Raw genomic sequence first — 12,163 nt, 5'->3', positions numbered from 1 at the left:
AGGTAGGCCGTGGCATTTAAACGATGCCCAATTAGCACTAAGGGGCCTAAAGTGTGCCAAGAAAACATCCCCCACACCATTACACCACCACCACCAGCCTGCACAGTGGTAACAAGGCATGATGGAGCCATGTTCTCATTCTGTTTACACCAAATTCTGACTCTACCATCTGAATGTCTCAACAGAAATCGAGACTCATCAGACCAGGCAACATTTTTCCAGTCTTCAACTGTCCAATTTTGGTGAGCTCTTGCAAATTGTAGCCTCTTTTTCCTATTTGTAGTGGAGATGAGTGGTACCCGGTGGGGTCTTCTGCTGTTGTAGCCCATCCGCCTCAAGGTTGTGCGTGTTGTGGCTTCACAAATGCTTTGCTGCATACCTCGGTTGTAACGAGTGGTTATTTCAGGCAAAGTTGCTCTTCTATCAGCTTGAATCAGTCGTCCCATTCTCCTCTGACCTCTAGCATCAACAAGGCATTTTCAGCCCACAGGACTGCCGCATACTGGATGTTTTTCCTTTTCACACCATTCTTTGTAAACCCTAGAAATGGTTGTGCGTGAAAATCCCAGTAACTGAGCAGATTGTGAAATACTCAGACCGGCCCGTCTGGCACCAACAACCATGCCACGCTCAAAATTGCTTAAATCACCTTTCTTTCCCATTCTGACATTCAGTTTGGAGTTCAGGAGATTGTCTTGACCAGGACCACACCCCTAAATGCATTGAAGCAACTGCCATGTGATTGGTTGATTAGATAATTGCATTAATGAGAAATTGAACAGGTGTTCCTAATAATCCTTTAGGTGAGTGTATATATATATATATATATATATATATATATATATATATATATATATATATATATATATATAGTACTGTGCAAAAGTTTTAGGCACTTTTAGGTTGCATAGTGTGGATGTCTTCAAAAATAATGCCATGAATAGTTTTCATTTATCAAATAACATCATACAAAGCCCAGTAAACCATAAAAAAGCTAAATCAATATTTGGTTTGGCCACCTTTGCCTTCAAAACAGCACCAATTCTAGGGGCACCTGGACACAGTTTTTCTTAGCTGTTGGCAGATTGGATGTTCCAAAGGTCTTGGAGAGTTCACCACATTTCTTCTATCTATTTAGGTTGTCTCAGTTGATTCTGTCTCTTTATGTAATCTCAGACTTACATAATGTTCAGTGGAGGGCTCTGTGGGGGCCATGCCATCTGTTGCAGGGCTCCCTGTAGACGGTGGGCAGAGGGCCTGTATCTGCTTTACTTTTCGAAATGGATGATCCCCATGGAGGGAGAACGTGAATTTGTAAAGTTGGGACGGTTGTTTTATTCTCAACGATATGAAAAGTGTTGCCACTCCCATTTATTGCACATTTTCCCCCGAAATCATAATGCACGACCGTAAATATGCAGGCAAACACGGTTGCCTACTATATCAGTCGAGCCAATAGCGTGGCAAGATACTGACATATGATTATTATTAACCAATCAGATGTAGCTTATTTAGAACAGCTGTTACACGGAAAATTCAGCTGTCAGATACGAGCAGCATCTGCGGCGGCAGCACATTGACTATCGCCAAGGACATTGTTTTTGTGATTGTAAGTATTCATTTAATTAGAATATGATATCTATAAAAAATGTTTGTTTTGTACACTGTGTTGTTCAAACGTATGTAAGCGTCTCGTTAGTGTCGTTTTATGTAGGGTAGTTTCAGCTGGCTAAATAGCAGTAGTTAGCATCATGCGATTACATATTTGATTTGGTGTAAAGTTTAAATACTTAATTCTAACGGTAACACTTCGTCCATCTCACATAGGCTACAGCTCCACTGTATGTCCACGGATAATTACCTCCGACTGTTTTGCAAACGTTCTCCAAAAACTCAAGGTAAACATGAACCTCTTGATGGTTAAGACATATTTAATTATCAGTTACATCTGACATAACATTCACACTGTTACTTTTTCTTTTAACCTTTTCCTGCTGTGTGTCTGAACCTTGTACTTCTCATGTTTGCAAATAATGCATTGTACTGGAAGCAGGTGTGGGGCCTGCTTGGACGTGAAGAGATCACGGGCATTAGACCTCAGAGCCCGTGTTTTTACTGGAGTTGCCTCACCATCCTCTGCCTCTACCACTAAAAAAAGTGCAAAACAATAGATTGAGGTTCTGCACCCTTCCCCACATCACTGATTAAAGAAAAATTGTTTGTAACTTTCAGCAGGGGAAAACTCATGCTCCATATATTGGTTTCATCTGTTCCCTTAACATGGTTAATAAACCAGTTTCACAGTGTTCAGGTGTCTGGCCTTGTTGATGTTAATAATGACATAATTGGAAGGGTACATTTTTGCAGGATGTTTTTATTATATTACGGTTAATACACTGTATATAACTGTATTATTTGTACTATTATACTGTTATGTGCAGTGTAGTAGCAGTAACTGTATGTGTTTTTTCATACTGCATATCCATTTCTATTATGCACATTTATGTAATTTATATTACTGTAAAACATAGTACTTTCTTAAATGTATACTACTGTCTACACTGTACCGAATGTCTTAAACTGCACCTCCTGTCTATACAATATAATACCAACCTTCATTTGCAGTTTCTTCAACTAATACTGCCTTCTCTCTTCTCTTTTGTGCTTGTTCTATCTTCGTGATATTTGTGAAATGGCTGTAGCACTCCCTGTGGTAGCCAATGTTAGCTGGTTTGACTAACTGGTTTGTAGGTTCCTGGCTTTGTAACTTGTATGCCTGTACTGCCTCTTCTGCTATAATACTTTCTCTGCATTCAAGGTCTTTCCACAGAAACACCGATTTAATAAATTTCTCCCAACTTATGTCTGTGAAGGGAATGGTGGGTCCTTTTCCCTCACATATATGCATGCAGCACTTCATGTTTTTGCTATTTCTTCCACAGTAAAAATGTGCGGAAAAAAAAAAGAGTATTGTCTGGCTCGTTTTTATCATAGACCTAATAAATACATAGATGCCCAATTGCCCGCTGGAGCGTACGTCAAAGGTGCCGCCACATAGCGGAGGGCAACTTTCCCATAACTTTCATAGCGGGAATTGAGAAAAATGTGTTTCGTTTGCTGCTTGGGGCTGTACAAATCGCCACACAATTGAAAACGGGTCTCGAGGAATTACCTTTCACAAGCAAGACTGAACATTTGTTTCTGGTTGTATTTGGCCATTAGATAATTAGTAAATAATTCGAAATTTCAAAATACTACTGTTATTGTGTCATGAAATGTAGTTTTAATAGTTTTTCAGTCGACAATGTAGTTGTCTAAAGCTCAAATCTATGGTTTATTCATAAAGATAGAGCCTATTTAAAATTTTGATCTGACGTTTTCGGAGTGAGAGATCCAGGAGCTCAGCGCTCATGTACCCCACCTGGAACAGCCTTACCTCGGCTAGTGCTTCTGACGTTTGCCGCTGCATCTGATGTCTAGTGGTTAAACATGAGATATAATTCGTCTTGTGTATATCTAACGGATCTTTGGTCTCAATCTATAATTTGTTCCTTGGCAAATCGTTTTGGCTGAGGGCAAAGTGAAGTTTCATAACTTTATATTTAGGCTATTTTAACGTTGTATCCTATGGTTTTTATAATGTTGTGTTTCCAAGCAATACCATGGATCAAATGTGTGAAATCAGAACGGTATATTTATTAAAGATTACAACGAAATGACAGGACATCGTATGACAAAAGATGGTTACATAAAATAAAAACGGTGAAAATGCATAACGTTACCTCTACATTCACATTTTGTGTCAAACTGAATATGTAGCATAAGTGGGCAAAATGAGTTAACAAGTTCAATCTTTCCTGAGCTAAAAGCACTTCTCGAAAAGATGTGCACAGACAGCAACTTCATATCAGCGGGCAGTGTGTTGACAAACGCGTCACCAACACCGACACTTTCCCACGCACGCTATTGGATGAAGGCAACAAATACGTCATGCATGTCGGACCCCACACATAGCCGCCTGCTCTATTCGCCGGGAAAATAACCTGGAGAAAGTTACCAATATTATAGTAATGTGCAAAGTATGTGAGTGGCAACCATTTTTATTTGCTTTGTTGAGAATTGTAGTGGTTATATATAAAAAACTGGGTAATCCATCCCCAGAGATCGTCTGAAAACACGAAATCGAATCGGTTACCTTACGTAACCTCGGTTCTCTCTAGAAGAGGGAACGAGTATTGCGTAAGCTAGCTTACGCTACGGGAAAGATTCATCTTTTCTGAGATATTGAAGCCAAAAAATTATCCTTAATTTTGTATCCATTGTCAACGCAGTGCAGCATCTGCATACCTTGAGCGGGCTAGCTAGCGAGCTCATAGGTTGCTCTGCGGCAACTGCTGCAGCCTATAGACGAACTTGAGTGAACTTGCGTCCAATGACAGGCGCCCGCGCCGTCACTGTATCAAAGCCCGCCAAAATGGGCGTGGCTAGAGTGCATATAAGCGTAAGTTTGTAGGCTGGAACCCTGGTTTTCATTGAATGAAGCGAAAATCGCTCGTGGCGCGAGAACGGACGGCTACGGAATACTCGTTCCCTCTTCTAGAGAGAACCGAGGTTACGTAAGGTAACCGATTCGTTCTCTTACGAGAGGTTCTCTCGTATTGCGTAAGCTAGCTTACGCTACGGGAACCCATTGTCAACGCCGTGCGCGCCAAGCATCCACTGCATGAGCCCCGGGGATGGGGGGACCCGGGGGAGCCCTTGTGAGTGGGGGAATAATATTTGGCCGGCAAGAGTGCGGGCCAGTGTGTGTGTAATACATAAGCACATAGTGGGAAGGAAAAGACAGAGCGGCGATGCCGGTCTGTGTGGAATGTGTCCCAACAGTGCAGCTCACCAGGGGAGCTGTAGCGTATTAAACCGCTAGTAGTTTTGCCTGCAGGGCGGGCACTTCCAGATTGTAAAATCTGACAAAGGTGGAGGGGGAAGCCCAGCCCGCTGCCACACATATGTCGTGAATGGAAATCCCGCTGGACCATGCCCACGAGGAGGCCATGCCTCTAGTGGAGTGAGCCCTAATGCCTAACGGGCATGGTAGGTCTTTTGACGCGTACGCGGCAGCAATAGCGTCCACTATCCATCTAGACAGTGTCTGTTTCGAGGCGGCGAAACCGCCGAAGCTGCTCAGAGCGTCTGAAAGAGGCGGAGCGCGCAGTATACAATCTCAGTGCTCTGACTGGGCAAAGGAGATTGGCGTCGCATTCGCTTTCGGATGCTGGCAGCGCCGATAGGGAAATGATTTGTCCTCTGAAAGGAGTACCGATCACCTTGGGGACATAGCCGTGTCTAGGCTTTAAAATGACCTTGGAGTCACTTGGTCCAAACTCAAGACACGCAGCGCTGACAGACAGCGCGTGAAGGTCTCCCACACGTTTAACTGATGACAGGGCAGTCAGAAAAACGGTTTTGAGTGAAAGGTATTTCAAATCCACGGATTGAAGCGGTTCGAAAGGGGGGGCTTTCATAGCTTCGAGAACTACGGAAAGATCCCAGATAGGAACCGATGGGGGGTGCGGGGGGTTCATCCTTCTAGCTCCCCTGAGGAAGCGGATGACCAGCTCGTTTTTTTCCCAGTGACTGGCCGTGCAGGGGTTCAGCGAACGCCGCAATGGCCGCCACGTACACTTTGAGCGTGGATGGGGATCTGCCCTTATCCAGCAGCTCTTGTAAAAACACGAGCAGCGACGACACCCCACATGTCCGTGGGTCCAGGTCTCTGTCGGTGCACCATTTTGAAAACACAGACCATTTGGACGCATAGAGTCTTCTCGTGGAAGGGGCTCTAGCGTGTACGATAGTGTTTATTACTCCTTCTGGCAAAGCGACGCGTAGTCATTGATCGCTCTGGGTGGGGATGCCAGATCGTGCCGCGAGCTTGAGAGAGGAGATCTGCTCTCACTGGAATGGGCCACGGGGCTGTCAGTGACAGCTGCGTAAGCTCCGGGAACCATGTCTGATTCTCCCAGCGCGGGGCTATGAGGAGCACCGAGTGACGCATTTCCCTGATCCTCTGCATTACCTGTGGCAATAGCGAGACGGGAGGGAAGGCGTAAAGCGGGCGGTTGGGCCAGTCCTGGGCCAGCGCGTCCTCACTTTTCGAGAAAAATACTGGGCAGTGAGAGTTCTCTTCTGACGCAAAGAGGTCTATCTCTGCTCTGCCGAATATGCTCCATAACTTCTGGACTGTTTGAGCGTGCAGGGACCATTCCCCTGGGGAAATATTGTCTCTGGACAATCTGTCTGGGCCATCGTTCAGGTGGCCTGGCACGTGCGTTGCCCTCAGCGAGCGCAGGTGGCCCTGGGACCAACTCAGTATGCGTTTTGTCAGATGGAAGAGGTTCCTGGATCTGACACCGCCCTGACGGTGTAGATAGGATACCACAGATCTGTTGTCCGAACGGACCAGGACGTGGTGACCCTGAATGACCGGGAGGAAGCGCACGAGCGCGTACTCGACCGCTATCATTTCCAGACAATTTATGTGAAGGAGCTTTTCCTGAACTGACCATAGGCCAAAAACCAGAGAGCCCTCGCAGACCGCGCCCCAACCCGTGTTGGACGCGTCTGTCGAGATGACTTGTCGGCGAGATACAGCTCCCATCGTCACTCCCCGCTGATACCATTCGGCCACTGCCCAGGGCTGCAGAGCTGAGATACAGGTCTGAGTCACTCTGATCGGCTGGCGGCCCGTGGCCCAAGCCCGTCGAGACGCGCGGGTGTTCAGCCTATGCTGAAGCGGGCGCATGCACAGTAAACCCAGCTGAAGTACTGCTGCGGCTGAGGCCATGTAACCTAGCATTCTCTGAAATTTTTTCAGAGGCGTGAGGCTGTTCATCTGAAAGGACGCGGCTAGTCGCTGAACACGGTGCGCGCGCTGTGTAGATAAGTGAGCCGTCATCGCCATGGAGTCTAGTTCTATTCCAAGGAAGGAAATTGCCTGACTGGGCTGTAGTGAGCTCTTGGTCCAATTGACTGCAAGACCCAAACTGTTCAGATGACTGAGGAGAACTGTCATGTGAGACAGAAGCTCCGTATGTGACTGTGCCAAAATCAGCCAATCGTCCAAATAGTTCAGAATTCGCAAGCCCTGACTCCGCAGGGGTGCGAGCGCCGCATCCATGCACTTCGTGAAAGTACGGGGTGCTAAAGACAGGCCGAACAGAAGGACGGTGTATTGATAAACCTGGCCGTCAGGCTGAATCTCAAGAATGGCCTGTTACGGGGATTTATCTGAATCTGAAAGTAGGCATCTTCCAGATCGAGAGAAATAAACCAGTCCCCCTGGTGCACATGCACGAGGAGTTTCCTGATTGTAAGCATTTTGAACTGTCTTTTTGCGAGCACCTTGTTCAAAACCCTGAGATCTAATATTGGTCTGAGGCCGCCGTCTTTCTTGGGGACAAGAAAATAACGGCTGTAAAACCCCGACTCGCTCAGAGAAGGTGGCACTCTCTCTATGGCCCTTTTGCACAGAAGGTTTGCTATTTCTGAACGAAGCATGCAGGCTGCTTCCGTGTTCACAGTAGTTTCGAGCCAGCTCTGAAGCGGGAGGGCGGCGATCGAACTGTAGCAAATAGCCCTGTTTTATTGTGCTTAACACCCATTTGGATATCCCTGGGATAGCTTTCCACGCTTTGAAGCGTAACGCTAGAGGGTGAATGGCCAAGTCGCCCTGATTGCCGCACACAGCGAGCTGAACAGAATGCGTGGCCATGCACTTTCCTAGGGCTTGAGCTGCAGCTTTGGTGGTGCGAAGGGCGAGATCCATCGCGCTCCTTAGATCTGAAACAGCCTCTGGGTGCCTGCCTTTCTCATCCCACTCTCGAAGAAGGTCCGCTTGGAGGATCTGTAAAACGGCCATGGAATGCAGAGCAGATGCGGCTTGGCCGGCGGCGGCATAGGCGCGGCCAACACAGGCGGAAGTAGTTCTGCAGGCCTTAGACGGGAGCACTGGCTTAGACCGCCATCTCGTGGAGGGCGGGCAAAGGTGTGCTGCTAACGAATCCTCGACCGGGGGGATGGAAGAGTAGCCCCTCTCGGCCCCTCTCTGAAGAAAGCAGCCGTCGAGTCTGTTGGGAGCTTGCTCAGAGGGCGGTGACCACTCGAGCCCGAGGCGGTCGACGACCTGTGTGAGGAGGCGCGTTAGTTCTTCCTCGACTCCGGCGCGGGTCCTGCTGGATTCCTGGGCCGAGGAGGAGGCTTGGGAGCCTGACCACTCCTCGCTGTCCGAAGCCATGATGGAACAGCAGCCCTTTTCCTCCGCCTCGTCATCCGAGATGGCAGCAGTGCGGCCGCTCGGCGGCAACTGCGCGTCCCGGGGGGGCGGGGAGGGTGAAAGCGAGGCTCGAGGGAGAGGCTCCGGCGAGGTAGCCGCTTCTAACACCGGTTCCGGCAGCCTTTGGGAGCGGCGCTTCTTTCTGCGCTGGCGAACGAAGGCGGCGCGGCGGCTTCGGTTTTGAGTGCTTCGAGTCGAGCCCGCAGGGTCGACATCGGAAGCTCCTCGCAGAGATCGCATCCGCCGTCAGCGAGGGCGAGCTCTGCATGTTCCAGTCCCAGGCAGAGAGCGCATATGAGGTGGCGGTCTCCCGCGCTGAGAGGGGCGCAGCATGAGGCGCAGGTGGTGTGAGGCATCTTTAAAAAGACGCTCGTTGCTCTTTTTGTGAAGTTCGCTGAGGAACTAGCTTGCTCTAAAAAGGATACGTCGCCGGATGGCGTAGCTCACAGGACGGCTGAAGGTGGCGAAGACGGCCGGCTTCTTCGAGCGCTGTCCAAGCTTGCTAGATGCCCCTCGAACGGCGACGCGGCTTCTGCAGTTCAGAGATGCGAAGAGCTTCGCTGAATAGATGAAAATCAGGGTTCCAGCCTACGAACTTACACTTATATGCACTCTAGCCACGCCCATTTTGGCGGGCTTTGATACAGTGACGGCGCGGGCACCTGTCATTGGACGCAAGTTCACTCAAGTTCGTCTATAGGCTGCAGCAGTTGCCGCAGAGCAACCTATGAGCTCACTAGCTAGCCCGCTCAAGGTATGCAGTTGCTGCACTGCGTTGACAATGGATACAAAATTAAGGATAATTTTTTGGCTTCAATATCTCATAAAAGATGAATCTTTCCCGTAGCGTAAGCTAGCTTACGCAATACGAGAGAACCTCTCGTAAGAGAACTCCCCTCGGCCCACCGTCTACTGTTCTTCTATTCTAATCTATTTGCAAAATAAATGTTTGGGAGTCTAACATTTATATTTTCTAAAGAAACACTAAAGCTGAAGATATAAATAACCATCTTAAGTACTGGACAGTACTGTTTGTGTGTGTGTGTGTGTATATATATATGGTTATTTATATGTTCAGCTTTAGTGTGTCAATAGGAAATATACATTCTTATACAATTTTTTTTTTAAGTAATTTAATTTCTTAAAAAGAGCCAGAATCTACAATGATTCATCATTAACTTGCAATTGCAATTTATTTGATGTTTTGTTGAAATAACTAACAACAAATCCATATGTATAATTATTTGAATTGTATTGGACATAGGAATTCATTAAAACATAGGCACAAACTGAATTGTTTGATTGATTGATTTATGGCTGCATTTAGAATAGAAATGAAGCATGGCCATTTATTTGTGTCCCTGGAAGGTAATTGAGGTCTGAAAGAGTCAAGTTAATTTTTCTTTTTATTGTTTTACTATTGTTGTCACGTACGGTCATTAAAAAAATGTGTGTAATGTAGATGTGACGCAGTTCGGGACAGTCACTCATTTTAATCTATAACACAGCGAAATGGTTTACACAAGCGCCATGTGCACATGCCAGAGGTATCTTATTACTCTATAAATATCTCCATCACCTTGCTTGAGTGACGGTTGAAACTTGCCAAAGCCAAGCAGTCATTTTGCGCGCTAAATAACCGTTCCTAGTTGCTTTCGCGGGTAATCGCTTAAATGTAAAAGTACAACAGCGACCTATCAGCCGTCACATATGGTTGCACTCACTGTCGCTTTTCTCTAGTCTTCACAGTTCAGACCCTTCGGCACTGTCACTGACTAGTGTAGTTAAATTAAGCAACGGCAAGGTTGCTGCCATGATAACATCAGCAACACGATAAAAAAGGCAAGCTTCTGTCCACATGACTTCAGTCACGTTGACATGTTTCCTTTATTCCAGCATGTGTACGCTATAACATCTGTGGTTGATTAACAAAAGCTTTGATTTTATTTTAATGTAGTATATTAAAACTGAATATTAATGCCCGTTTTGCATGCCAGAAGTTGTATAATTTTCTGTCAAGTGGAGTATAGCCTAAGGATAATAAACCATTGAATTGAGTCGCAGCAAAGTGCATGAAGGAATTAGTGCCTATAAAGTGTTGTATTAGATAAACTGCGTACATAGTGTCCAAACAAAAGTATGTGGATTAATAAAAGAGAATAGCAGATACTATTCTTATCATCGTCATAAAACGGACACAAGCCGAAACGAGAAGGTAACATCCACCAAAACATCTACAGCCCAATGACCATATTCCCTTCTTCCAAGTCCAATTATTAAAAAAGCCTAAAGTTACTTCCACCATCTCTCCTCCTGCGAGAAATGAAGGGGTGTGCGTTTGTCAGTACTCACCTCGCTCCAGGGTGAGCGGTTGGACTGTCATTGTCGCCATGACTGTGCTGAGTGTTATTATCAGAGAGAGGGAGAGAGAGAGAGAGGGAGAGAGTGCGTCCACTGGAGCTGCAGCATCAGCGCACACACTGGAGAGGGAGTGAGAGTAAGTGAGAGCTGATTGGAGAATCGTGTGGATCATGGGAGTGGCTGGGAGGGGAACGGGATTATGTTGTGATGGGAAGATCAGATAATTTTACTGACTTGAATCTTTGAGTCTCGTTCAGCAAAATGAACGAATCTTTCTTTATTCGTCATTTCGTTCATCTGAGCAGAATTAAATTAAAATGTTAAAATTTCAATAGCCAAATCCCAACACATCTACTTAAGCAAACTTTGATTATAGTCCCAATAAGGAAAAACGTATAATGCAGCCAAGGACAAATTATGAGAAACAGAAATGATTAGTTCACCTCTAGAATCTTCTTGTCCGAGTCGTTCATTCTTTTGAACGACTCGTTCAAAAGAGTTACAAAGAACGGACAAAGAGCAAACGACTCTGACCAGAACTATTTCTATTATTAGTTATAATTATTTACTATTTCCTGTATGAGCAATGCATAGGGTATACGGCTGTCACGTGACAAAAGAACGAACAACTTGGACAAGAAGACTCGAGAGGTGAACTAATCATTTCTGTTTCCTGTGTGAGCAATTCATAGCGTTTACAGCTGTCACGTGATAAAGAACGAACGACTCAGACAAGAAGACTCGAGAGGTGAACTAATCATTTCTGTTTCCTGTATGAGCAATGCATAGGGTATACGGCTGTCACGTGACAAAAGAACGAACGACTCGGACAAGAAGACCCGAGAGGTGAACTAATCATTTCTGTTTCCGGTGTGAGCAATGCATAGCGTTTACAGCTGTCATGTGACAAAAGAATGAACGACTCGGACCAGAAGAGTTGAAAATTTAACTAACCATTTCTGTTTCCTGTACAGCACTTCCGGTTTTCACGTAACAAACAAATGGAGATTGTGCAATGCACATGTGCGGCCAACACAAAATGAACGTATCACTCTCTGAGACTACTCGTTCTTCTGAGTTAAAAATGAACGAATCGTTCATGAACGACCCATCACTAAGGTTATGTACAGTACCATCCGTTTGTGTAGTAGTAGACAAGCGTTAGGATAGGATTTTAGATTCCTAGTGTGTACTGCATTTAAATCGAATGTGGAATAACGTTTGAAATTCAAAAATGTAGATAAAAAATGTAATATCAAATGGAGCGATTTTAAATTTGAATCTTATTTACTCTAATAAGTCTCTGTGTTCGTGCGTGTCTTTTTCCCAAGTCTAAAATTATCTAACGCTTTCAAACGTGGGATAATCCTACATTTCAAATTTAATTTCCATGCTCATCGAATCTACGTGGAATAAATCAAATGTTTAAAATGAAAACTTCTAATGCTCACAGAGTGCAGAATAAATCAG

The 12,163-nt window shown here is 45.6% G+C and overlaps 1 protein-coding gene across 1 annotated transcript in view; it reads right to left on the bottom strand.

The window, feature by feature from the left end:
- The window catches only part of LOC127637688 (protein lin-7 homolog A-like), a 62,874-nt gene extending 52,072 nt beyond the window's left edge, over positions 1-10,802 (bottom strand). Inside the window, exon 1 of the mRNA XM_052118897.1 lies at positions 10,685-10,802. Coding sequence (XP_051974857.1) covers positions 10,685-10,724 — 40 coding nt within the window. The 5' untranslated portion in view covers positions 10,725-10,802. The remainder of the gene's footprint in view (positions 1-10,684) is intronic.
- Positions 10,803-12,163: the final 1,361 nt, after the last annotated feature.

Source organism: Xyrauchen texanus, chromosome 45 (genome assembly GCF_025860055.1).
Source record: "Xyrauchen texanus isolate HMW12.3.18 chromosome 45, RBS_HiC_50CHRs, whole genome shotgun sequence".
In the NCBI taxonomy this organism is placed as follows: domain Eukaryota; kingdom Metazoa; phylum Chordata; class Actinopteri; order Cypriniformes; family Catostomidae; genus Xyrauchen; species Xyrauchen texanus.
The sequence above is the reverse complement of the archived record's forward strand: the minus strand, read 5'-3'. Positions and strand labels throughout refer to the sequence as shown.